The sequence below is a fragment of the Cetorhinus maximus genome, chromosome 21 (genome assembly GCF_964194155.1).
Source record: "Cetorhinus maximus chromosome 21, sCetMax3.hap1.1, whole genome shotgun sequence".
NCBI classification, from domain to species: domain Eukaryota; kingdom Metazoa; phylum Chordata; class Chondrichthyes; order Lamniformes; family Cetorhinidae; genus Cetorhinus; species Cetorhinus maximus.
This window is the reverse complement of record NC_135899.1, coordinates 2,556,701-2,584,381: the sequence shown is the minus strand read 5'-3', so window position 1 is coordinate 2,584,381 and position 27,681 is coordinate 2,556,701. Positions and strand designations below refer to the sequence as shown.

At 46.1% G+C, this 27,681-nt stretch overlaps 3 protein-coding genes and 1 long non-coding RNA gene across 4 annotated transcripts; 1 reads left to right on the top strand and 3 right to left on the bottom strand.

Moving 5' to 3' along the window:
• Positions 1 to 9,869: 9,869 nt before the first annotated feature.
• On the bottom strand, positions 9,870 to 12,879 carry LOC144695310 (uncharacterized). Its single transcript, XR_013579928.1, has 2 exons — positions 12,776 to 12,879; positions 9,870 to 12,048 (listed from the first exon to the last, which is right to left on the bottom strand). It is a non-coding gene; the product is annotated as an uncharacterized LOC144695310 (long non-coding RNA).
• Positions 12,880 to 19,038: 6,159 nt separating this feature from the next.
• Positions 19,039 to 19,419, bottom strand: LOC144695309 (histone H2B-like). Its single transcript, XM_078566211.1, has one exon. It carries the CDS (start codon positions 19,417 to 19,419, stop codon positions 19,039 to 19,041), a length of 381 nt encoding a protein of 126 aa, XP_078422337.1.
• Positions 19,420 to 20,354: 935 nt separating this feature from the next.
• On the bottom strand, positions 20,355 to 20,666 carry LOC144695308 (histone H4-like). Its single transcript, XM_078566210.1, has one exon. It carries the CDS (start codon positions 20,664 to 20,666, stop codon positions 20,355 to 20,357), a length of 312 nt encoding a protein of 103 aa, XP_078422336.1.
• A 5,093-nt stretch (positions 20,667 to 25,759) lies between these two features.
• LOC144695307 (uncharacterized) lies at positions 25,760 to 26,427 on the top strand. The gene has a single exon (XM_078566209.1). It carries the CDS (start codon positions 25,832 to 25,834, stop codon positions 26,384 to 26,386), a length of 555 nt encoding a protein of 184 aa, XP_078422335.1. The 5' UTR covers positions 25,760 to 25,831; the 3' UTR covers positions 26,387 to 26,427.
• The last annotated feature ends 1,254 nt before the right edge of the window (positions 26,428 to 27,681 follow it).

The following is a 27,681-nucleotide window of genomic DNA, read 5'->3' as shown; positions in this document are numbered from 1 at the left end:
TACTATAAAATATTTTAATAATCTGATATTCACACACTCTGTGCCCAGTTCCTACTCTCTGTTTAACTATAAAATATTTTAATAATCTGATATTCACACACTCTGTGCCCAGTTCCTACTCTCTGTTTAACTATAAAATATTTTAATAATCTGATACTCACACACTCTGTGCCCAGTTCCTGATGTCTGTTTTACTATTAAATATATTAATAATCTGATACTCACACACTCTGTGCCCAGTTCCTACTCTCTGTTTTACTATAAAATATTTTAATAATCTGATATTCACACACTCTGTGCCCAGTTCCTACTCTCTGTTTAACTATAAAATATTTTAATAATCTGATATTCACACACTCTGTGCCCAGTTCCTTCTGTCCATTTTACTTTGAAATATATTAATAATCTAAAATTCACACGCTCTGTGCCCAGTTCCTGATGCCTGTCTTACTATTAAATAGATTAATAATCTGATACTCACACACTGTGCCCAGTTCCTGATGCCTGTTTTACTATTAAATAGATTAATAATCTAAAATTCACACGCTCTGTGCCCAGTTCCTGATGCCTGTCTTACTATTAAATAGATTAATAATCTGATAGTCACACGCTCTGTGTCCAGCTCCTGCTCTCCAGATGGGAAAACATACAAATACTGATAGGAAAATGTTGTTTTCATACAGCACTTTTCGCCACTGCTGCACAGCCTCAAAACACTTTAAAAACTAATTAAGTGCGTTTTTGAGGTGTTGCATATGAATTGGGTGCAGGAGTAGGCCACTCGGCCCCTTCATCCTGCTCCGCCATTCAATAAGATCACGGCTGATCCGATTGTGCTGTCAATTCCATATTCTGCCCTGATAACCTTTGGCCCCCTATGTTAGTCAAAAATTTTTAATGACCATGCATCCACTGCCCCCTGGGGCAGACAGTCCCAAAGACCCGCGACTCTCTCAGAGAGTCTTCTCTGCTCTGTCTTAAGTGGGAAACCACAGATTTTTAAACTGTGCTCCCTAATTCTAGTCTCTCCACAAGGGGAAACATCCTTTCTGCATCCATCCTGTCAAGTCCCCTCAGGATCTTATACGTTTCAATTACACAAGCATCCCAGGTATCAGCTGGGTGAAGCTCTGAACTGCTCCCAATGCAGTTACCTCCTTTCTTAAATAAAGAGACCAAACCTTGCACAGTACTCCAGATGTGGTCTCATCAGTGCCCTGTACAGCGGTAGCAAAACTTCCCTCTTTTTATATTGCACGCCCCTCGCAATAAATGACAACATTCCATTCGCCTTTCTAATCACTTGCTGTATCTGCATACCAAAATGTTGTAATGTAGGAAACACAGCAGCCAATTTGCGCACAGCAAGCTCCCACAAACAACAATGCAAAAGCGATCAGATAACTTGTTCCTGTGATGTCGATTGATGGAATAAGGTCGATCAGGACATTGGGGAGAACTCCCCTGTTCTTCTTCGAAATAACGTCTTCGGATCTTTCACACCCACCCGGAACTTCAATTTGACATCTGACCTAGAAAGGCAGTGCAGTACCTCCAACAGTCCGCCACTCCCCCAGGGCATCAGCCTTGATTATCGAACTCAAGCCCTGGAGAGGGAACTTGAACCTAGAACCTTCTGAGTCAGAGGCAAATGGCTACCAACTGAGCCACAGCTGACATACATGAATGCAAAGATTGGAGAGGTTTTGATATACAAATATATATGCAGCTAAAGATGATAAATGGAAATATTGAACTGAAGAAAGGATTCAGATGAAAGGTCACAGACCTAAAACGTTAACTTTGATTTTCTCTCCACAGATGCTGCCTGACCTGCTGAGTATTTCCAGCATTTTCTGTTTTCGCTTCAGATTTATATTGCGTCCAGTGTTAATTCTTTACGTTTTTCTTGTTTTTTATTTCACCAGATGGTCAGAGATATTGAGATGTCAGCAACAACTTGCATTTATACAATTTGCCTTTAAACCTACTAAAACATCGCAGGGCACCTTCAAAGAAACAAAGTCCAACACAATTTGACAAAAAAACCACACAAGGTGATAATTGAGACAGGTGACCAAAAAGTTTGATTAATGAAGTAAGTTTAAGGGGCATCTTAAAGGAGGAGAAAGGTACGGAGATGGAGAGTTTTAGGAATTGAATTCCACAGTTTAGGGTCTTGGCAGTGGACAGCACGCTGGCCAGTTTTGGAATATTTAAAATCCGGAATACACAGCAGAGTAGGTCGGAGGAGCTGAGATATCATGGAGGTTTGTAGGGCTGGATGGGGGGTTATAGAGATAGTGAGGAAGCCTTTGTATATCATCAAATTGAATGCTTAATGACCAGATTTAAGCTGGAAAGCAAAAGAGACAAATTATTGATCTGATAAGGAAATTGTGGAGTTTACAATTAAAACATAGTCATAATACAGATAACACACAGTGCTTTCCATAGAAAATAGACTTTGGTGGGGGGGGGAAGTACTAAATAAACAAGTAAATTTATGTTAAAGGGGGAGTTTTGTCTCAAAAGGAATACTGAAAAGAGATCATTGTCTTTTAAAAGCTACGCTATAATAATTATTATCGCAGATTCCTGAAGTATCTGCAGAACATTACTTCTTCCATCATTGTCACCTTTGTTTTAAATGGTTTAAGTCCTTAATGAGCAGAGAAATTGCAATACCACGTATCAAACAGCAGTACCCCTGTCTGTCACTGACGGTGATGTCAATGTTCATAATTCAGTTCATTAGGAAGCACAATATCACCCTCTGTTGGCCAGTGTATATGGATTGAGAAATGAGGAATGTTGCAGAATTTGTCACTTACAGAAAGAGTGAACATGAATTTATTTATACGGTGCCTTTAGAACGTCATGTAAAATCTCAAAGTGCTTTACAGCCAATGAAGTACTTTTGAAGTGTTGTTGTTATTCCAACCCGCTCCTGGCTGGTCTCCCACATTTTACCCTCTGCACACTTAAGGCCATCTAAAACTCTGCTGCCCGTGTGTATACTCTCAGCAAGTCCCATTCCCCTATCACCCCAGCGCTCACTGACCTACACTGGCTTCCAGTCCAGCAGCACCTTGATTTTAAAATTCTCATCCTTTCCTTGCTTTCAAATCCCTCCATGACCTCTCTCCTCTCCTCTAGCCCCACAACCCTGCGCTCCTCTAACCCTGGCCTCTTGTGCACCCCCGATTGTAATTGGCCCACCACTGGTGATCGTGCTTTCATTTGCCTAGATTCTAAGCTCTGGCATTCCCTCCCTAAACCTCATTACCTCTCTACCTCACTTTCCCCCCTTTCAGACACTCTGTAAACCCTTCCTCTTTGACCAAGCTTTGGCCACCTGACCTAATATCCCTTTAAGTGGCTCAGAGTCATATTTTGTTTTCTAAATGCGCCTGTGAAGTGACTTGTGATGTTGTAATACATTAAAAGCACCATATAAATGTAAGTTGTTGTTGCAATGGAGGAAACACGGCAGGCAGTTTGTGCACAGCAAGATCCCGAAAGCAGCCTTGTTGCAAATGACCAGGCAGTCTGCTTTAGTGATGTTGGTTCAGGTATAAATATTGACTTGAAAACTGGGGAGGACCTCTCTGCAGAATAATGTCCCAGGATATTTTACAGACACATGAGGGTGGCAGTCAGGGCCTTATTTGAACATCTCATCCAAAAAAGGCAGTGCCTCCAACAGCACAACACTCAGAGGATCAGCTTAGATTTTGTATTCAAGTCTCTGGAGTCAGACCTGAACTGACAACCTTCTGACCTAGAAGTAATAGTGCTGTTGAATTAACCAGAGCTAACTTCAAAAGCCACTGGCTGCTATCATTTTAATGGCTGTTTGCCTTGATTACAAACACTTCCTCTCTATCCTATTGAGGGGAGATGGTGGTGTAGCGGTAATTTCATTAGATTAGAGGCCCAGGATAATTCTCTGGAGACATGGGTTCTAATCCTGCCATGCTAACTGGTGGAATTTATATTCAATTCATAAACCTGGAATTAAAAGCTAGTCTCAATAACGGTGACCATGACAATTATCATTGTAAAAGCCTATCTGGTTCACTAATGCCTTTTAGGGAAGGAAATCTGGCCAACAATGTGACTCCAGACCTACAGTAATGTGGTTGACTCTGAAATAGCATAGCAAGCCATTCAGGACATGGGCAACAGTGTGCCCACATCCCATGAAAGAATAAAGGGGAAAAAAGCTCCCAGTGGCTTACTGGGCATATGTGTCTTCCTGTGCTGGTACCACTGGGCTGTGCAGAACAGCTTTGACTCCTGCTGTGCTCTGAGGTGGCTGGCCTCATCCAGAGCAGCAGTGTAAAGTGCCAGAATTGGCTTCAGTCTTCTTTTGACGTTGCAGATGAGTGTCAGACAGGGTCCCTGCCCTTGGTTGTGACCCCATAACTCTTGCTCCAGAGCCTGTCCACCTCAAGATGTGAGCATGATGTGAGAAGAGCCTTGCATGTGGCTGCGATCCCCACTGTTGGCTTCTGAGATACTTTAATTTCTGCACCATTGATAGCCGTGCCTTCTGCAGTTTGTGTACAAAAGTCCATCTCTCTACCTCTCGCACTCCCACCCTTTCGTGTGCTCCTTAAAGCCAACACTTTAAGCAAGTTCCTGTCCTTATGTGCCTCAGTGTCAAAACTTGTTCAGGAACATGGGAACAGGAGGAAGCTATTTAGATCCTCAGGCCGGTTTGGCCAATCATTGAGATCATGACTGATTTGTGTCTTAGTTCCATATACCCACTGTGAGGGACTAAGACCTCACACTGTATATTTTAATTATATATATATATAGATATGCTCATTGATATTTCTAAAATTTTAAAACTGAACAAAGATCTTTAAAATGGATGAAACTTTGTCTGTCTGTGACTCCTGAACCAAACAAGCCACTTGACAGTTTTAAGAAAACTCGCACCTTGTTATCTCTGAGGAGCCACCAATGACCCCCTGTGGACGTTCAGCCCAACTTCAAAGAGAGCTGTACAAAAGTCATCTGCATTTAATCACCCAGGCTGGCCCGAGAAGGAGATGGATCATTTGCTAAGAAAAAGGCCTTCAAACTTCCTTTCAACCCCTAATAGCGGAGACACTTAACAGCCTTTGGGATCCAGATGATGGATTGTCTTTGTTAAAGATCTGGTGGAGAGGTGGGAGTCATGTGACTTGGGCCACTGGCTTGTGGAACAAGTAATATTGCCTGGCTGAACTGCATAGCTCAGTCTGCTGTTTTCCATCTAACTAGCAGCCTCACAGACAAGGAGCTCTTCCCAGGTGGAATACCTGACCCCCATCTATGCTGCTTCTGCTGGAAAGTCACCTACATGACTGATTCAACTCTGAGTGCCTATCTCATCGCATGAAGTCAACACCACCAGACAAATGAATTATCCAACATCGTTTGTCAGCCCTCCAACCTCAGTGAAGGAATACCTAATTGGACTTTGATTCTGGACTCTGGAACCCATGTGAAAAAACATTTTTTTCCTCTATGGTCTCTGCTCTGTAAAACCTTATGTCCTCCATCCCTCTTTTACTGTCTGAGTGTGGAGGTGAGTTGTGACCCTCCTTTTGCATTTTGAATGTGTGCAATAAACTAACTCTTTTTTGGTTCATCCTATCTCGAGTTTGGTGTGAGGTTATTAAAAGAAAATTCAGTCACACAGAAACTGAGAGTTGGGGCTATGCGACCACTTATAAAGCAGGAAACAAATCACAACAAATCAAACCCCCCCCCCTCCTGTCCGTAACAGAAATTGGGAGCTCAAATCCGGGATCGCCCATTGAACTTGACCAGAGTTCAAGTAAGACACAAGCCAGGTCTAATACCAAAGAACCAATTGGAAACCAAAAGGAAATTTTAAAACAATTAAATTACCAAGCAAATTCCTTTTCCCTAACACTGAAAAAAATGGCAACTTTTGCTGCCCAGATGTGGATTAAGCAAGGAGACCTAAACGGTGGAACATTAGCATCCCATAGCACAGAGCAACTGAAAGCTGTAGCTAGGGAGGTACAGTTAAAGTTACCCACTAAAATGAATTGAAGTGAACTGATCCAGTTGTTGGTAAAACATTTGGATCTCTCATATCCGATAGAACAGGTGGATGAGGGGCATCACCATGACCCCGAATTCCCTTCCCTAAGCAAACCTGAGCTGGAAAAACTCAGAATGCAACTGGAATTTAAGGAGAGGGAAAGAGAGAGAGAAAGGAAAGTTCAGAAGAGAGAAAGAGAGAGAGAGACAGAGAGAGAGAGAGAGCAAGGGAACAGGAAAGGGAAAGAGAATTCTAGCATTGAAAATTGGAAATGGGGCTAGCAGCTCAAAGGGAGACAGAGAGAGACCAGGCAGCTGGAAGCTACAAGAGAGAATCTCTCTCTACCCGATAGCACTCCCGATCTCCCTAACCCAGATCCACTCTCTGAGGCCCTCAGGTATGTTAGATTCATTCCCAAATTCAAAGAGAGTGATGTGGAGTCATTTTTTTGCCACTTTTGAGAAAGTACCAGGGCAGCTAAAATGGCCAGCGGGCATCTGGACCTTCTTAATTCAAGGGCAGCTGTCAGGGAGAGCCCAAGAGGTCTAGTCCATGCCAACTCCTGATGTGTCCATGAATTATGAGCCGACCAAGGCTGCCACCCTTAAGTGACTACAAGTTAGTCCCGGAGGTGTATCACCAGCAATTCTGAAATGCTCACAAGAAGCCCACGCAAAACTACCTTGAGTTTGAACTACTGAAGCAAATCGCGTTTGATCGATGGGTAAGGTCCCTAAAGATCCCACGCATCTATCAGGGATTGCGGGAGTCGATATTGTTTGAGGAATTTACAAAACAGCTTACCCTTCAGCCTGAGGATGCACTTGGAGGAGCAGAGAATCCTCACAGCCTGGATGCAGCCATCACCGCAAATAGCCATGATCTCACCTATCGACCTGGAAACTCAGGCAGTTCCTTTCCGGAGTTCTGTCTTTTCAGGAACCTACCTATCTGTCGCAAAATGTGAGCAAGTCCCTTGTACCTCTCTGGGGCATGGGGGCCACTCAGTCCCCAATGTCGGAGGGAAACCTAAACCTACCAACCCCTCCACCCCACCACCACCACCACCACCGCCCCACCGAGTCCTCCCTAAAGGCTAAAGCCCTGGCCAGAGGAGTGGGAGGAGGATTTGTGTTTGCCCCCCTCCACAGGCTCCAGCTAGAGTGTGACCTTGCTTCAGGCCCTGTCACGGTAGGAATTGTCCCTGAACTACCAGTAGCAGGAACTGATTTCCTCCTCAGAAATGATTTGGCTGGCAGCAAAGTGGTGGCCAGCGAAAGAAAAGAGACCATTGCCAACCAGCAGAAATCTGCAGGAGCGCAGAGAGCTGGGGGAGGACCGGAGGCCCAAAAGGGTGAAATAAAACCCACAGCCATTCAGCAAGAGCTGCTTGAATGTAACAATGCCAAAGCCAGGCCAGTAGAGTTAAAAGAGGTTCAGGAAGGGGGCAATAGAATTTAAAAGAGACTCACAAAACAGCCCAGAATTAAACAGGGACCTGATACTTTGCAAAGCAGGGAAAGGGGTAGTGTGTGGATTCGTCCCAGATTCACACTTCCCCAAGCAAGCCCTAGCCCTGCAGCTCTTGAGAAGCCACCCCTGCCTTATGGCTGGTCTGGTAGGTAGAAACCAGCCCCAAAGTCCTCTGAAAAGTGATGTGGTGCTGCCTGTGAAGCCTGGCGCTGATGACCGTGAGTTTTGCCTGAAGTCCCGAGTGAAGTGCAGCTCGCCAGGTACACATCCCCTGATGTACATTTGTGAAACATGTCGGAGCAGAATCATGCTGACCCATGTGGATGACCCAGCATGGATGCTGATTCCGGCAAGCAGGGCTTATTATGATATACAATGAGGTTCCCGGTGTCTGATGGCGGGAGATGTGGCCCACCAGTGACAGGTAGAGCAGACAATTGCAAACTGGTTTCATGACGTCGTGAAACCGATTTTTGGCCCTCTCACCAGGCTGTCCGCTTATGCTGCCAAACACGCCCGATGCCAGTGGGCACGGAAAATTCCACCCAGTGAGGGAGATACCCCACGTAGTCGAAAAGCCAGAAGGAAGGCAAGTTATTAAACCAGCAAAGACCAAGGTTAAGGAATTGCCTGAAGTATGGCTGACAGAAACCTTCTTTCCAAATTTAAATAGGGACAAAGGGAGCCCCCAACCGATGAACAGATAGGGAGTGAGGGGTCACCCCCATTTGAAAGGCCATAAGGGAGTATAGCCAGAGCTTCACCTCCACTTGAGGGGAGTGGTGTTCCAGGGCAAAGGGGTGAGTTAGGACGACACCTACTCCCAATCCAAAGGCACCAGCTCAGAAGCTACTGATTGGTCTAGCCGGCAGCTTTATGGCGAATTTAAGTGGGAACCAGGAATATTCCCAAACTGGCCCAGAAAGTGTGAGGGTGATGCCTCACTTAGCTGAAAAGCCACAGGGAGATATAGCGAGAACTGACCATTCATCATAGGGCAGTAATGTTCCAAAATACATGGAGCCTACCATCAAACTGACCAGCAGAGAGATTCCAGCCAGTTTGGATCCCATACCCACCCTTAGTGCAGAATCAGGAGGCAACCAGACAGGGCTGCCCGCTATATTTAAAATGATCTGTAACAACCCACCAGGCAACAGCACTGCAGGCCTAACTGGTATGGAGGCAGGAGGGGACCCTTACAGGAGGCAGTATTCCTATCATCCGGGTCCACCAACCTCAGGTGTAGATTGCCAGCCTGTTGCCTTGTCAACCCATAACACCACACAACAGTAACTGGAACCCCCAGTAGTGCCAACGCCCAAGACAGACACTAAACCGGAACTCCCGAAAAAGACCAAAGTCCCTTTAAAACCCTCCAATCTCCTGACAACCAGCCTAACCACCGTCCCTCTGCCTTATATTTACACAGTTGCAACTTAATAAGCAACTTCAAGATCACTTATGACCTTGACCCCCTCTTTGGTTAACCTGTGACTCCTGATTAACTCAAACCTTACAATGGAGTGTGCGACGTGGTGTTGATCTTTCCCTGCCTGACAATGGCCTTGTGTCTACATGTAACCTTCAAAAAGAACCACCTGGTTTGAACATTTGCCTATACAGCAACACATCTTGAGGCACAGATTGCAAAAGGCCTGTTCCTCATTGTCAACAGGCTTTGTTTGGTTTCAAGTCCCTCAGCACAAGAGGTAGGAAACCATCTGATGGTGGTTTCCTTCCTCTGCACTGGTCAGGAATATTAAAAAAAGGAAGTTACAAATTGTCTCTGATTACATGACAAAACTGATTATAAAAACAGGAATGGCTGTTGACTAAATGCAAGATCTAATGTGACAGTCATGCAGAATGTCTACTTCTGCCTCCGTACGTTACAATACACTCCACAAACTTGTGGTTGTGAAAAATGCCATCTGTGTAGAAGTCTTCCTTTGTCCACCACCGTAACAATGTCAAATTCACCCTGCCTCAGCTCATCTTCTGCTGCAGTTACTTTGAGGCATAACTCCTGGCCGGCCTCCCATCTTCTGGCCTCTATAAGCTTAAGCTCGCCCAAAACTCTGCTGCCCGTATCCTATCTCACACCAAGTCTCATTCAGCTTTCACCCCTATGTTCACTGACCTACTGTTACCGACAGGAGGGGGGATAATTCAAACCGCCCTGATTTCTCCTCTCGCCACCCATCCATAAACAGAAAGGTGTTTTGATTTGTTTCCCCCTTTATAAGTGGTGGCGTATTTCCCAACCCCTCAGTTTTGGTGTGTTCCAATTTTTCGTAATAACCCCACAGCAAACTCAAAATAAGACAAACTCAAAGGGTTAGTTTATTTGCACACACTCAAACACAGGAGAGAATAGCAGCATTGCCTTCTTTTCACTCATTGAGTAAAAGGGGATATAGAAAAGGAAGATTTACAGGGAAAAGACCACAGAGCAAAAAAATATTGTTTCACGGGAGTCCAGAGTCAAAGTCCAATGAGATATTCCTTCACAGGGGTTGGCAGGTAGAAAACTGATGCTGTATAATTCAATAGAGTTAACTTCCACCATGAAATAGGCATGAAGAGGTGAATCGGCCTTGTAGGTGCTGGAATAGAAGTTCCAGCAGGGCCAATATAGATGGGGCCAGGCATTCAAACCTAAGCAGAGATCCTTTTCTGTTCTGCTGCTGCTTGTAGATGGTAAAAAGGCAGACTGAGCTTTCAGTTCCACAGGCCAATATTACTGGTTCCACAAGGCATCCACAGGCATCCATGTCACATGACTCCCACCTCTTCACAATGTCTTTGACAAAGGATGTGTAACCCTTTGTCTGGGCCCCTGAGATTGTTAAATGTTGAATGTTAAGGCTTGAAAGGAAGGTTGTGAGATCCTTTGTCCTAGAAGACAAATAGGCCCTGGTTGGCTGGGCTTGGATTATGAAATGCGGATGGCCTTTCTATGGTTCTCTTTGAATTTGGTCTTTGCAGCCCACAGGGGCCGTTAGCGCCTCTTCGGAGATAACGAGGCACAAGTTTCTGCGATGCTGCCATGGTAGTTCTTCTTATTCAGGGTCACAGACAGTCATAGCTTCAGTCATTTTTTAAATTTAGAAATTAGTCATGAGGATATATATATATATGTCATAAAAATATAAATACTAAGTGTGAGGTCTTAGTCCTTCGACACCTACATTGTCCAGCAATGCCTCAATCCTTGTTTATAAATCCATCAATGACCTTGCCCCTCCCTGTCCCTGTGACCTCGTCCAGCCCTGCCGCCCTCTGAGATATCTCTGCTCCTCCAGTTGGCATCTGTGGCTTCAATTGCCTGGGCCTAAGCTCTGGAATTCCCTCCTTAAACATCTTCCCCTCTCTACCTCTCTCCTCCCTAATCACCCACCCCACCGCACCCTACCTCACCCCCTTAAGATGCTCTTGAAAATCACCTCTTTGGCTAAGCTTTTGGTTATCTGTACTAATATCTCCTTCACAGACTAGGTATCAAATTTTGCTTGATAGTTGCTCGCATGAAAAGCAACTCAGAACATTTTACTACATTAAAGGTGCTATGTAAATGCAGGCTTTTGTTATAGGGTAGATTTCGGGTCTGGCCAGTGTCACCAACTCTGATTAAATGGATGTTTCATCACATGACCACCTTCAACCAATCTGCTGCCACTTTCCCCTACCTTCTCCTCCTATTGGTTGCCAGGTGTCTCCACCTGCATGACACCCTGCTTTACACAATAAATTGGAAAGCAAACATCCGATTGGATGCTTCTTGGTTGTTGAGCTAAGAGCCCTTTCAATTTGTCCATCTCCACTGTTATTATAACTAATGAAGAAAAGTGCTCAAAGAACCGCGCTCCCTGAAAGGGTGGTGACCGCAGATTCAAGAGCAACTTTCAAAATGGATTCGGATATTGCTGAGAAAAGAGACATGTCGAATCTTTTCACCTTGCACTCATCAGGACGCTCTGCGAGAATACCAATATAAGGGGAAAACAACAATTTATACTGGTTTCCTTGCAAAGTGCCCTGATGAGTGCAAGACAAGAATTGGATAAATACCTCAAAAGGAAAAATAAACATCAGAGCTGTAGGGAGAAAGCAGGACTCATCAGAGAGTTCATTTAAAGAGCTAGCACAGGTATGGTAGGTAGAATGGCTGGAAATCTGTGCTGTAACATTCTAACATTCAACGGGTTTTTTTTTTGCATGTGCATAAACATCGCGGATCTATCACTTCCTTATAAAGTAAACCACAATTCCAAAAAGAACCAAGAGCTTTGCACAAGGAAATAACACCAGAGAAAAAATAGCATACGCTGGTATCTTCTTGGGAGTCGTCCCATTGGAACCATTGTGACTTCCTGCATTACTATCTTCAATGCCTGATCCCGACCCGGGATCATCGAAGGATAATTTGAAATCAGAATCATCAATAGGTGGTCCAGAATTTGTATCTTCAAGCAGCGTGCCCCAAAGACAGATTCCTCCTACAAGTTAAGGATTTTTTTGGAGGGGGGTGGGGGGGGAAAGGAACAGATTACACATCAATATAAAAGCAAAATACTGCGGATGCTGGAAATCTTAAACAAAAACAAAAATTGCTGGAAAAACTCAGCGGGACTGACAGCATCTGTAGAGAGGAAGACAGAGTTAACGTTTCGAGTCCGTATGACTTCATCACTTCTGATGATGCTCGGCAGATGTGGTCAGACCTGCTAAGTGTGTGTTTCAGTCTAAAAATCACACAGGATGGGGATTTTTCACTTCAGAACCCATATTGGGAAACCTCCGCAGCCCCCACACTATGACCCTCCTGCAGCTAATTTCGATGGTCAAAAGAAAATCATGGAATATCGGTGCGGGGTTTCCCCAGTTGCATGCCCTGTGCATGCCTGAGAAATATATTGCCGTTCCTTCACTGTCGTTGAGTCAAAATCCTGGAGTTCCCTCCCTAACAGCACTGTGGGTGTACCTATACCACATGGACTGCAGCGGTTCAAGATGGCAGCTCACCACCCACCTTCTCAAGGGCAATTAGGGATGGTCAATAAACGCTAGCCTAGCTGGCGACAACCATACCCCATGAAAGAATAAGAAAAACAGTGCCAGGAGTCCTGAAAGTGGAAAACCCCTTCATCAAACATGCAGCAATTAAACATTTTTATACTCACTCTCACTTCAGTGCAATTTTTTTCAAACAGAAAATTCACTTACCCGAAATGAACATAAAGAAAATTAGTGCCAAATGGATGCTGACAATACTGGCCATATTTGCCGACCACAGTTTTGCCTGGAGCTTGTTGCTATCTGGGTTAGTTAATTTGACTTTAAAACAATAAACTCCAGTTCCTCTTCGTCAACTGCACCCAAATGATTTAGCAAAAGGAGGCAGAAGTTTTGGTGCGGAAATTGCACACAAAATGACCACATTGACATTATAATTAGAATGCTAACACTTCCTGCTAGCAAGGGGAGACTATGGTGTAGTGATAATGTCACTGGGCTAGTAATCTACAAGATTATTGGGGGACATGGGTTCAAATCTCACCACAGCAGCTGATTAGAATTTAGCCCAATTAATAAACCTAGGTGATAAACTTATCATCAGTTGTTGTAAAAACCCATCTGCCTTTAGGGAAGGGAACCTGGCCCACATGTGACTCCTGACCCACACAGCAATACGGTTGACTTTTAAATGGCCAAGAAAAGCACTCAGGACAATTAGGGATGGGCAACAAATGCTGACCTTGCCAGCAACACCCACATCCCATGAAAGAATAAAGGAAACAAGTAGTGACAAAAGCTGAGCACCATTGCTGGGTCAGTTTTTCCACTGCACTCATCGGCAATTTGGTGACATTTAAAATTAACCGAGGGGTGGGGCCATTCCAGGTCCGACTGGCCGTCAGGGCACCCGCCTGGGAGATCATCCTAAGGGTGGCCAGGTAATAGGCTGGAAATAAGAGCAGAAAATGCTGGAAAAACTCAGCAGGTCTGGCAGCATCTGTGGAGAGGGAAACAGAGTTAACATTTCGAGCCAGAATATGAGTCTTCTTCAGAGCAGGGTAGGCCAGACCCTGGCTTCCAGTGACTGAGATCTGCACTGCCGCCACAGGCCTGGGGTCATGAGGCCAGCTCCATCTTGAGGCAGCCCCTGAAGAGGTTAGAATTTTAGAAAAATAAACCCCTTTTCAGGATGGTCTCTGGCCGCAGTTGTCTCCCATTATTCAATGTGGCTCTGGTGGGCTGGGGGTTGGTTGGAGAGGGAGTGAGAATTGGAGAACTCAGGGGCAAACCCTGGACAGTCACAGGGAAGCCACCTCCAGACACCTGTCTGCCTGATCCTCAGTACTATTTGTGGCTTTCCTCCAGGTCCTGCCTTCAAGCCTACCTGCTGCTGAATCTCCCTAATGTCTTTACTTCATCCTCTTTTCTAACCCAAATTAATTTTATGAATTATTTGGTCTTGGAATGTGAGCATTGCTGGCTAGGCCAGCATTTACTGACCATCCCTAATTGCCCCTTGAGAAGGTGGTGGTGAGTTACAGGGATAAGGGAAGCTGCTGTGACTAGGCAGAATGCTTTTTCAGAGAGTCAATGCAGATTCGATGGGCTGAATGGCCTCCTTCTGCACTGAAAAGATTCTGCAACGCTGAGGTAAAGCAGACAATGTTTATGGCATCTTTTCTAGCCCCTTCCTTATTCTAGGGAGTTGAGGAATGTTGCCCTGAAAAGGGCCACTCTGGGTGCGGGGTGGAGGGGATGGGGGGTGCACGGGGCTGCCAACTTCTACTTCTGCTTCTTTCTATTGGTAACCAGCCCTGTGGCCTGAGCCACCCGTGTGCAGGTTCACAGCTAGAGATCCCAGTGTATCTACAGCTGCTGTTACGTCATTGCTTGCTCTTGGCCATGGAACAGAAGAACAATGCAAAGCTGGCATAGCCTTGGCTGCCATGTTTCTCCAGCTCACACTTCGACTCAATGAACTTGAGCCAAAGAAACTAAGGCTGTAGCTGGGATGATCCAAAAGCTAAGAATAGGAAAATGCACAGTAGCTGCAGCTGCTTCTGTTATCTTCTGTTATACTTGTCCCTTATCTTACTCTATTTGCATGCACCAATGATCAATGTCTACATTTTTTAACCTCGTTACAAGACCCACATTTACACACATAATTAGTTTGGTTGATCCTATTATCTTCGATCTGTACATGTTTTAACTTCGTTACAGGGCACAATCATTTACACACACAATTAGTTTGTTAGTTCTATCCTACTGTCTTCGAGAGACTCGTACATGGTTATATTATCCACTCCTATTCAATGTATACACAGAGTCTCTTATCTCTTATCTTGACTCTTATCTGGTCCAGACTATGACTTGTGGCTTATCAACAGCTACTTCTTTCTACCAGCTGCTCCTGAAGATAAGATTGGTGGATCTATGCCAGCCAGGCTGTCATAAGCAGAGTTGCAGAGTTTCCGCAGATGTGAAGGCCATGCCTGCGGAACTCAGGTTGGTTGTGCGCTGCTGTTGGCTGAGGATCAGATTAAATCCTTGGAGAGGAGGAGCTGAAATTCTTTGTGAGAAACACAGAGTTTTGAAGGACTGTGTGACTAAGGTTTGAAAGGAAGTTCAAGCACCCTCCGATCCTGCAGCGACCACACAAGACTCAAGCTTCTTTCACCGGTTTTATTCAAGCATGCAGCAGAGGCTGTACCCATACAAGATGGGTACAAGCTCCCCAAATGGTTACATTTTCTTGCAGTTATACTTTTCCCTTATCTTACTCTATTTGCGTGCACCAATGATCAATGTCTATATGTTTTAACCTCGTTACAAGACCCAATCATTTACACACACAATTAGTTTGTTTGTTAGTTCTATCCTATTATCATCGAGACACCCGTACATGATTACATTATCCACTCCTATTCAATGTATACACAGGGACCTTGACTCTTATCTGGTCCAGGCTATGACTTGTGGTTTATCAAAAGCTACTTCTTATTTGGTTTTTAACCCTTTCACCTCCCCCTTCAGATTGATGACACATATGCTGAGTGGACGGCTGAGCCAATTTGTAAGATCTGTCATAGTCGTATCTGCCATCTAATGTGTAAATTATAGTTTATAATCGACCACAATTTGCCTGTTAATTCCTGTTTAACTTTTGTTGATTCTTGGTTTAAGAATATTGGATTTTACATAAAATAGTATTTATAACGTGTGTAAAAAGTGGATTTTTGGCTTGGAACTGTCAAGTTCATTGGATCTGTCAAGCAGTCAATGGAACTGTCAAGGCGACTGTCAAAGCTCATTGGAACTATCAGGCTGTCAAGGTGTTTAACTCTCCTGGCCTTAATTAAAATAAACAATCTGCATGTTAAAAAAAAGTGCTTGCTATTTCACTCTGCCTGTTGACATCAGCCTGATGGTTGTCATTATAGGATTTGTGCTGCATGACTGATTTCACAACCTTTGATTATCACAGTGGGGTGCCTGCCTGTTCACAGATTGATTGACAGTTCTAAATTCTGGACAGTTATAAAGTCTTTGATGTGAAGCTGTGAATACAAATGCTTGTTATTGGAATTAGATGGTTTAGGGAATTTAAATGTTAATTGTTAAGACATCAATGGATATTTAAAACGTTATTTCCTCTCAGCATGGGTCCTGTCCATGGTGGATATTGGGTGAATTGGCATGGAGGGTTGGGTTTGCAGTGCCAGGAATGTTCCTAACTCCATGCTCCCGACCCAGAGGACTTTTGAGGAGCCTTAAATTGGTTGAAACATATAAAAGAACACAAAGCCAGCTTGATAGCTCCAATGAGCTTTGACAGTCCCCTTGACAGTTCCTTTGACTGCTTGACAGCTCCAATGAGCTTGGCAGTTCCAATGAGTTTATGCACTTTTTACACACATTCATGTTTATTTTTAACAATCCCAAAGGGCACTAGCCCTCTCCCAAAAGGCACCTTACCTCTCCCTGAAATGCAGCAAGTTCTCATCATTGTAAACATTTTAACAAATGCTTATTATGTACTGAATCAGTAAGCCTTTTCATATTTTACAATTACATATGTTGTATTTATAACATTATAAGTGTTTAACCCAAAAGAAAAGCAAATGTAACAATTGGAATTAGAAGAATTCCAGTATCATGGTAATATCATAACTCAGGGCCTGTTTCCTTGCCCACAGCCTTTTTAAAAAAACTCTGGGCAGAGCATCGTCAATTACATTATTTTTCTTTGCACCGTGTTCAATTTTTAGGATGAAGGATTGCAGCATCATACTCCAGGAGCATCATAATCCAGCAAGACAAGTGAAGATCCTTCATGTGGAACTTTTCCAGAGGTGCCAGTGGATTATTAGATGTAAATTAATGCCTCCTCTTGATTATTCAAAGTGATCCCAGTGGTGCAGCACAGGCAAGCTAAAGAAGGCACAGGCCAGATCCATGAGCCCTGATTCCTCCATGTCAATCAATGCCCTCTAACAGCACCCCATGGTCCCTCATGCCAACCTATGTTCCTCCACCCACCCTATGGCCCCTCCTCACCCCATGTCAATTTAGTGTCAACATATGCTACTACATGTCGCCACCTTTGACCTCTGCCAAAAATGCAAATCCTCCTCAATTCTGCTCATGATGGTCCGGATGCTGTAGATCCATTAATGCTATCTTCACATGACACAAACAGCTGCAGCAACTGTGTATTTGCCAATATTCCCAGCTCCTGGACCTGGCCTCTGCCTTCTTTGGCCTGCCTGTGGTGCACCACTGGGATCATCAACTGAGCTTGAGTGGCTTTGTGTTCTTCTATATGTTTCAACCAGTTTGAGGCTCCTCAAAAGTCCTCCGGGTCAGGAACATGGAGTTTGGAACATTCCCGGCTCTACAAACCCAACTTGGCAGAAAATGCCCCCGGTGATCCGAATGTCATTCTGGGGCGGAGTGGGAGGCAGGCAATAACAGAAGCCATGGCCGCTGCGTCCAGAAACAGTTCAGAGGCAGCACATGGGTAGCTGAGTGTGGAAGTGGGCTGGGTGAAAGGCCGGCTTCAGTGATCTAGTCCTTTGACCCATCTCCAAATAAAAAAACACCCATATATCCCTCAACCTTCACAGTCCCTAAACCATGCCACCTCATGGCCTCACCCAAACCCCCCATGGACCCTCATATCCTCCACGTCAACCAATGCCCTCTACCAACACCCCATGGCCCCTCATGCCAACCTATGCTCCTCCACCCACCCCATGTCAATTTAGTGCCAACCCATGCCACCACATGCCCCCACCTTTGGCCTTTGCCCTTACACCCTCCATGCCCATGGAGCTCAGGTTGGTTGTGAGCTGCTGTCAGCCAAATCCTGGAAGAAGAGGATCGGAAAGTGAGGACAAAAGTTTTGAAGGACTTTGTGATTGAGATTGATGACGTATATGCTGAGCGGGCTGCCAAGCCAATTCATAAGTTCCGTCTTAGTTATATCTGCCATTTAATGTGTAAGTTATAGTTTATAATCAACCACAATTTGCCTCTTAATTCGTGTTGATTCTGGATGTTAAGATTATAAGAGGTTGTTTAAGATAGCGTTAAGTGTTTGCTTTTTTGACTCTTGTATAGTAACAATTCTTCTGTTTCAAACAGTAGAATCTTGTGGTTTCATTTTTTCAGTAAATAACTGGGAGTTTGGATTTCTTCTTTCGTTCAAAAAGCTGTTGCTGGTCTCTACCGAGATCATAACATTTTCAACATACCCTCCCATTCTGTTACCCCCTCGTGCATTGATCGAACTTCCCCTTAAACCTCAAAATTCACCTAGTTATTTATTGTTCAGTTCAGATTGACCACCAAATCCAAAATTACCAAGTTTCCAGGTACTGGAATGTGTTCTCCTTGGGTGGATTGCAGGCTCAGTCACCTATAATGAATTAACTTACTTTTGGGTTTAATCATGAACAGTAGTCCACAAAACGCAAACGCTACATAACGCATATAGGACTGTGCTGAGTCTTAAATTTTGGCTCTTGTTTGGGCCGGGGGGTGAGGCGATGTTGAAACTCACCCCAGAGAGTGTAACTATTTGCGAGCTGTGTACTGCCAAAGTGGAGAGATGTGATGGTGACTTCTACCCCCACACACAAGTATCCAAATTCAATGAGTGGAGACGGACAATATTTATCATCACTTTTCTTCATATAATTTAGAGGGAGGAATAGGTCATTGCAAATTAACTCCGAGATAGTAAGCAGGGATAACATTTAAGCCTTTTGGGGGAGAGTGTTACATATCCGCGGTCATCTACACTGTAAAAATCTGAAGCTTTTTTTCCCCCTTGGTAGTCACCAAGGTCAATGTGGAATGAAGTTGACAAGCCCGTCTTGGATGTCGGTGAAGTGGCTCTGAAAAGAACCTTTTTTGTGTTGAACGGGCCCCTTCCCCAAGACGGCTGGAGCGACCCGTGAATCTTATTTGCAACGGTTGTACTTGGTGACCGCCTTGGTCCCCTCGGAGACGGCGTGTTTGGCCAGGTCCCCCGGCAGCAGGAGGCGGACGGCGGTCTGGATCTCCCTGGCGAACAAGGTGTGCCGTTTCCTGTAGCAGACCAGGCGGGAAGCCTCGCAGGCGAGGAGCTCGAAGATGTCGGTGACGAACGAGTCCAAGATGCACATGGTCTTGGAGGAGATGCTCATCTCGGGGTGGATCTGCTTCAACACCCGGTGGATGTAGCGGTTGTAGCTCACCTTCCGTTCCCGTTCCCGCTTCCTCTTCCTCTTCCTCTTGCTCTTGATCTGGCCTCTGGCCTTTATCCTGCACACCACTTGATTCAGCCCTTTCCTCGGGGCCATACCCTTAGCCAGCGTCTCGGGGACAAAGGGTTTTGCTCCTGAGCCAGTGCCCTGGACGCGCTATTTAACTGCTGGGTGTATGCAAATGAGGAATTGGAAACTGCCGCATTCCTATTGGCTGAGCGGGCAAGTATCCATTGTGATGTGTAACAATTGATGCGAATTGGCCAATCAGGGCCATGAACGGTCCTGTTACACTTGAGGTGTCAGCTGTGGCTCAGTTCATAGCACCCTCGCCTTTGAACCAGAGGGTTGTGGGTACATGTCCCACTCCCGGAAAAACCAAGAACTGTGATTGTACTCAAAAGAGTTGCAATCTGTGACTGTTGATAACTCGAAAGAGAGTTTCAGGATGAATTAAAACAGCTTTGGCAGCTGGAGCTGACGCCCGCCAAATTTCAGGGAGATCTGCACACTGGAGGGAAAACATTGAGAGGGAGTGCCCCCCCTGATTATCGAATAAAGACAGAAAATAGGGGGTTAGCAGCATCTATAGAGAGAGAGAAACAGAGTTCTGAAGTGATAAGTCAACACGTTAACTGTTTCTATCTCTCACGCGAAAAAAAAAGACACACACCAACAAAATTAAAGTTTTCCACTCAGGTCTTGACAGCATCTGTGGAAAGACAAGAGTTAACATTTCGAGTCCGTGTGTAGTTGTTTGGGTTTTTTTTGATTTCCAGCATTTTATTATTGCAGGTATACAGTGCCTTATCTCAAAAAGTGTTAGTAACCGCTTTACTGCTACTGCTGACATGTCCCTTCATAATCCCTGGATGTGAAGCTGACCATTTTAAACAGCATCTTTTTTATACGGGACAGCCCTCTGCTGGAGATATATATGGGTGGCTCTTAAAAGAGCCTTTTCCTCTTTAATTTTTTTTGGGGGTTTTTGTCGTCGTTGCAATTGAATCAAAACTTCCCTTGTAAGGCTTTCAGCCGCCGAATCCGTACAGGGTCCGGCCCTGGCGCTTCAGGGCGTAGACCACATCCAGGGCGGTGACAGTCCTGCGTTTGGCGTGTTCCGTGTAGGTGACCGAGTCCCTGATGATGTTCTCCAGGAAGACCTTGAGCACCCCCCGGGTCTCCTCGTAGATGAGGCCGGAGATGCGCTTGACGCCGCCTCGCCGGGCCAGGCGGCGGATGGCCGGCTTGGTGATGCCCTGGATGTTGTCCCGCAGGACCTTGCGGTGCCGCTTGGCTCCCCCTTTGCCCAGCCCTTTGCCGCCTTTGCCTCGACCCGTCATAATGGAAAGAAATCGCTGAGGTCCAAAAGTAAAACGTCACCGGTTGTTGTGGTTGTTTTTGTTGTTTGCAAATGACAAAAATGCAACCCAATAATTGGACTGCACGTCAAAAAGAGTGAACCCCGCTCACTTATTTTTATGCGGTGCTGGCGGACCTGGTTGGAGGAGGTTTTGAATTGGGAGGAGTCAGGATGAAAATGACACTTTTTGTTGCGCGTGTGTGTGTGTGTGTAAGAGATAGTTTCCTCAAGTAGCCCGATATTCGACAGTACCCTCAGGAGACAATTACACGCACAAAAAAACAAGCAAACAAAAGTATATATATATATATATATATATATATATGTTTCCATCAAAATGCAGCGAAATTTGAATTAGAAAAGGCAAATGCAGGTTGTGCAGCATCGACTGGGAGAAGAAATTGATCAGTCCATTTGGTCTGCCCTTACCCTCGTCCCTGACTTTGTCCTTGTCCCCTTCAACTGCGTTTTATTAAAGCCCCTCCTCACTATAGGAAGGATGTGGTTGCACTGGAGGGGGAGCAGAGGAGATTCACCAGGATGCTGCCTGGGCTGGAGTGTTTCAACTATGAAGAGAGACTAGTAAAAACAAAAAAACTACTGCGGATTCTGGAAATCCAAAACATAAACAGAATTACCTGGAAAAACTCAGCAGGTCTGGCAGCATCGGCGGAGAAGAAAAGAGTCGACGTTTCGAGTCCAGTGACCCTTCAAAAGAACAGTTGAAGGGTCATTGGACTCGAAACGTCAACTCTTCTCTTCTCCACCGATGCTGCCAGACCTGCTGAGTTTTTCCAGGTAATTCTGGATAGACTATTGTTGTTTTCCTTAGAGCTGAGAAGGCTGAGGGGGGGCGGGGGGGGGGGGGGGGGGGGATGATAATACAAAATTATGAGGGGCATAGATAGGGTGGATAGGAAGAAGCTTTTCCCCTTAGCGGAGGTGTCAATAACCAGGGGGCATAGATTTAAGGTAAGGGGCAGGAGGTTTAGAGGGGATTTGAGGGGAAAGAAATCACCCAGAGGGCGGTAGGAATCTGCAACACACTGCCTGAGGGAGTGATAACATTTAAGAAGCATTTAGATGATCACTTGAAACACCATAGAATACAGGGACCATAAGACGTAGGAACAGAAGTAGGCCATTTGGCCCATCGAGTCTGCTCCACCATTCAATGAGATCATGGCTGATCTGATAATCCTCAACCCCACTTTCCTGCCTTTTCCCCATAAACCTTGATTCCCTTCGGTCTGTCTGCAAGCATTACCCAGACCTCCCTGGCGCTTGCCATTTCAACACTCCACCCTGCTCTCATGCCCACATGTCCGTCCTTGGCCTACTGCAATGTTCCAGTGAAGCTCAACACAAATTGGAGGAACAGCGCCTCATCTTCCAACTAGGCACTTTACAGCCTTCCGGACTGAATATTGAGTTCAACAATTTTACATCATGAACTCTGTCCTCCATCCCCACCCCCTTTCTGATTTCCCACCCCCCCCAACTTTTTTCCAATAATTTAATAAATTTTTCTTTTCCCACCTACTTCCATTATTTTTAAATGTATTTCCATCCATTGTTTTATCTCTACCTTTTAGCCTTTTTTGATTCCTTCACCCCACCCCACCTCCACTAGGGCTATCTGTACCTTGCTTGTCCTGCTTTCTACCCTTAATTAGCATATTCCTTAGATAATATCACTACCTTCAACTCCTCTTTGTCCTTTTGTCTGTGACATCTTTTGGTTATCTCCACCTATCACTGGCCCTCTATCCAGCTCTACTTGTCACACCCCCCTTAAAACCAACTTATATTTCACCTCTCTTCTATTTTTACTTAGTTCTGTTGAAGGGTCATTCAGACTCAAAACGTTAACTGTGTTCCTCTCCGCAGATGTTGCCAGACCTGCTGAGTTTTTACAGGTATTTTTGTTTTTGTTTTGGATTTCCAGCATTCGAAGTTTTTTGTTTTTACCTTGATTCCCTTACTGATTAAAAATCCATCTATTTCAGCCTTGAATATACTTAATGACCCAGCCTCTACAGCCCTCTGCGGTAAAGAATGGGCTTTGGACTAAGTGCTGGAAAATGGGATTAGAATAGATAGGTGCTTCATGGCCAGCAGGGACAAAATGGGCCGAAGGGCCTGTTTCTGTGCTGTATACTTTCTGACTATGACTTCTACGTCTCAATGTATGTCTCGATCCTTCCAGCAGGCATTTTCATTGTTCCAATACATTTCATTTATCCTGTTTCTATTTTTTTGACTATTTTTGCTTGTTCGTGGGATGTGGGCATGGCTGGCATTTATTGCCCATCCCTAATTGCCCCTTCAGAAGGTGTTAGTGAGCTGCCTTCTTGAACCATTGCAGTCCATGTGGTGTAGGTGCACCTACAGTGCTGTTAGGAAGGAAGTTCCAGGATTTTTACCCAGCCACAGTGAAAGAATAGCGATATATTTCCAAATCAGGATGGTGAGGGGCTTGGAGGGGAACTTCCAGGTGGTGGTGTTTCCATGTGTCTGCTGCCTTTGTCCTTCTAGATGATAGGGGTCACGGGTATGGAGGGTGCTGTCTAAGGAGCCTTGATGAGTTTCTGCAGCTGTGCAGGGCCTTGGTGGGACCACATCTGGAATACTGTGTAGAGTTTAGGTCTCCTTCATTGAAAAAAATATATCATTCCTTTAGAATCTGTTCAGAGAAGGTCCATTCCACTCATTCCTGGGATGAGAGGCTTATGTCAAGAGGAAATATTGAACAGGTTGGGCCTATACCTATTGCAGTTTTGAAACATTTAAAATCCTGAGGGTTAAAATCAGGAGGATGTTTCCACTTGTGGGAGAGACTAGAATTAGGGGACACAGTTTAAGACTAAGAGGTCTACCTTTTGAGACAGAGATGAGAATTTTATTTTCTCTCAAAGGGCCATTAGCCTGTGGAATTCTCTTCCCCAGAAAGCAGCAGAGCCTTGGGACATTAAATTTATTCAAGGCTGAGTTAGACAGATTTTTGATATAAAAGGGAGTCAAGGGTTATGGGGGACAGACAGGAAAGTGGAGTCGAGGGTTATGGGGGACAGACAGGAAAGTGGAGTTGAGGCCACAATCAGATCAGCCATGATCTTATTGAGTGGAGGAGCATGTCTGAAGGACTGAATGGCCTATTCCAGTTCCTAAGTCCTATCTTCTTATGTTCCTAAGAGAAAGACAGAGAGAGAAGGGAGAGAGAAAGAGTGCATCGGAATGATTGTATTTGGAGATGACAGAAGGTGGAGGTGAGAATTTCAGCAGCAAACAAAGGGGCAGAGACAGAGGTGGAGGCAGAAAGTGTTACAGAGAAAGAAATAGCCAATATTTGTGATGGAGTATAGGGCAAGGAAAACATAGGTTATATTCCCACCTTATCGCACAGGTATAAAGTGGGTGTTTTGGATCGGTTGTCCATTTGTTCCATTGAAGTTAATGCAGCGATTTCTATAATGAGCAACCTCACCCTTTGAAGTCCAATATGTTGTAAGCCTCTTCAGCAGGTTTATTACTTTAGTTTTAAATTGCAGACTTTATGGAGCCATGGGTCAATGGGGGCCGGCAAGGGCAGAGGGTATTAGTGAGCAGGGACTGGAATCATGAATTATTTGCTCTGTCACATTTTTATTAAACCTGTCACAAACAACACCTCTCATTAGGTTTGTTACTGCAGGCACTTGACCACTCAGCCCAGAGAGATCAAAATCATCATGGTCCTCTAGACTATGGACAACCAGGCCAACAGACCAGAAATCTTCCTTCAGCACCTTAAGGACAGAACTTGGAAGACGGAATTAATTGCCAGAGATTGGAATGAGAAGCTTCCAAGTTTAACCAGGTTTCATTCAAGTCTTGTGTTTATCTGTTATTATCTTAAAAGTATTTTTTGCAATGAAGTGACTTGCTGCTGTAAAAAAAAAGAAACACTTGTAGTTATACTGTGTCTTTCGCTGCTTCAGGGCCTCCCAAAGTGTTTTACAGACAAATGAGGTGCTTTTGAAACGTAGTCACAATTGTGATATAGGAGTGTTGCTCTGTCAAGGGGTGCTGTCTTTCAGATGGGATGGCAAACCAGGTCCCATCTGCTCTCTCTCTCTCAGGTGGACATCAAAACACAAATCCTTTGGCGCAATTTCGAAGTGGAGCAGAAGAGCAAACCACGGTGACCTGGGCCAATAACACATATTCAATTAGCATGGCTTTTAAAAAAAACGGATTACGTGGTCATTATTACATTGCTGAACGTGTGAGAGTTTTCTGTGCGCATATTGGCTGAGGCGATTCCCACAAGGCGACAGTGACCACACCACAAAAGTACTTTGGAAAAGTCGCGAAAGGTGCTATGCAAGAGGAGAATACAAGACATTTTTTTGGATACACATTGACGTGTTTGGTTTCGAGAAGGCAAAGGGCGGGTTGAAAGATTACTTTGCACTGGTCATAGATGGACCGGCCTGGGGATGGTGAGACTGAAAGATTGCATCAATCTGAGAGGGGGGCTGGAAGGTTTGAAGCTGCTGTAAACAAACTGGACACGTGTCGATTTTATTTATTTTTCCTCGCACAGAGAAAGGGGGGGATCCTCTCAAGGGGGACGCGCGCCAACTGGAATTGGGGAGCGCGCGCGCGCCCAATCGGTTGGGGAGCGCGCACCGTGTGGGCTGGGGAGCGCGCGTTGGTTGGGTTGAGGAGCACGCACCGGGAGAGGCGGTTGGGGGGTCTCGCGCCGGGAGAGGCGGTTGGGGGGGGATCTCGCGCCGGGAGGCGGGGGGGGGGTGGGGATTCGCCTCTCTCACGTCCGCCTTGAGGGTTGAAAAGGCGCCGCCGCCGCCGCCCGCTCGATAGTTTCGGTCCCCGCGGCGAGGATCGCGGAGCGGCCGTAGGGAGGGAGGAGGAGGAGGAGGAGGGAGGGGCCAGGCCGGGAGGGGTTAGGCCGGGAGGGGTTGGGGAAGGGAAGGTGCTGAAGGCACCGCCTCCCCCACCCACCCACCCCCCGCAGGAGTCGCCGAGATGGCTTCGGGCGACCTGCTCGAAGGCCCCTCCCGAGGCAGGAAGGTGAGGAGGCGGAGGAGCCCGGCCAAGGTGTGGCAGGGGGCGCCGGCGGCGGCGGGGGGAGCGCCCACCATGGCCGCCCACATCCTGGAGGTGGTGGCGTCTTCCCGGGAGCGCCGCGGCCTCTCGCTGGCCGGCGTCAAGAAGGCGCTGTCGGCCGCCGGCTACGATGTGCCGCGGATCAACTCGCGGGTGAACCAGGCGGTCCGGGGCCTGGTCACCGAGGGCTCGCTGCTGCAGACGGCGGGCACCGGGGCCTCGGGCTCCTTCAGGATCAACCGGCAGCACCTGGACGGCCAGAGCCGCCCGGCGGCCGCCGCCGCTGCTCCGACACCCAAAGCCCGGGGCCGGCGGGGGAGACCGGCCGCCGGCCGCAAGGGGAAGATGAAGAGGAGCCCGGCCCGGGTGAAGGTGAAGAAGCCGAAGCCGGGCGGCCGGAGCAAGGGCGGCGCCGGCCCGAGGAAAGTCTCCAAGGGCAGCGGCGTCCGGAGGCCGCGCGGGCGGCCCCGGAAAGTGGCCAAGGAGCCGGCGCCAGGGGCTGATCCGGCCGCCCGGGGAGAGGAAGGTGAACCAGGGGCCGGAGCTGAGAACATCCCCGGGGGAACCGGACAAGGAGCAAAACGGTGAAGGAGGGAAAATAAAAAAACATCCGAGTGGAGAAAATATCCACCTGCAAAAATACAGAAAAAAAGGCTCTTTTCAGAGCCACCGACTCCTTCAGGAAAAAGGGAAATGACCGAAAATCCCCGCGATGGTCAAATATAAAAATAAAAACCCCAATAACACAGACGGTGGAAAACTAATGAAAATAGTGAAAACACTCGGCATCTGCGGAGAGGGGAAGTTAGAAACTTGGACATGGAGGTGAAATCGGGGGGAGGATGGGACAGAAAAACAAGAGGCAAATCTGATCCTGTCTCCGGGAGGGAGACGGGAGAAAACAGCGAGAAAAATAAAGAAACTACAGGTGGGGAATGTGGATGGTGGCGGGGGGATTATTTTCACACCCAGTTGTTGTGGCCTGGAAGCAAATTCAATCTTCGCTTTCACAAGGGAATTAATTGGGTTAAAAACAAAAAAAACACTGGAAGGGTCAATAAATTGCTGCGTTTTTTCGGGGGCGAAACCCGGATTAGCGCAGCTTGGATATGAAAAATAATAAAATGCTGGAAAAACTCAGCAGGTCCGACAGCTTCTGTGGAGAGAGAGAGAGAGACGACATTTTGAGTCCAACATTGACTCCTCTGGGGGACATTTCTCCAAATGTTACTTCGCCAACACGTTTCGGGATGAAGGAAGTGGCCTTTTACAACCCTGGTCCTAATTCCCACCCGAGGATCCCGGCCGCCCGCCGGCGCCGTGAAACCGAGTATTATTTTCCATCGATGTACATACAACTTCTCAGCCCAAGGGCGGCTCCTCCGACAGTGCAGCACCGGAGTGTGGGCCTTGGGATCTATTTTGCCCCGGAGCGGGACTCACTCAAGTGAGGGGCGAGTTTTAGCAGCCCGGCCACAACAGCTGACATGTTCACTTGGATTAGTCTACGGCGACCCGGCCACCCACCCAAATATTGAAGCCATCAGGGGCTTGTGGTTAATAGTTATTATTTCAGTGGCAATTCTTGAAGCCGAAGAGGCAGCAGCAGGTCCTGGATTGGTCCCCTTGCCTGAGCCGGTCGGTCTGATTGTTGGAAGATTTCAGGAGGCTGCGGGATCTTTGTGGCTGGAATGAATTTACTGACGGCTTTGCAATCATGTCACATGAAATAAGGTTTGAAATGTGCATATATCACGTAAGATTTGAAATATGCACATTTGAATGAAATGTTACTTTTCTCTGGAGTTCTGCCCCAGCGAATTAAGGTCCCCCCGCCCCCCCCCCCCCCTTCCCCCTCTCCCTGGGCGGCCGAGGCTCCTCCT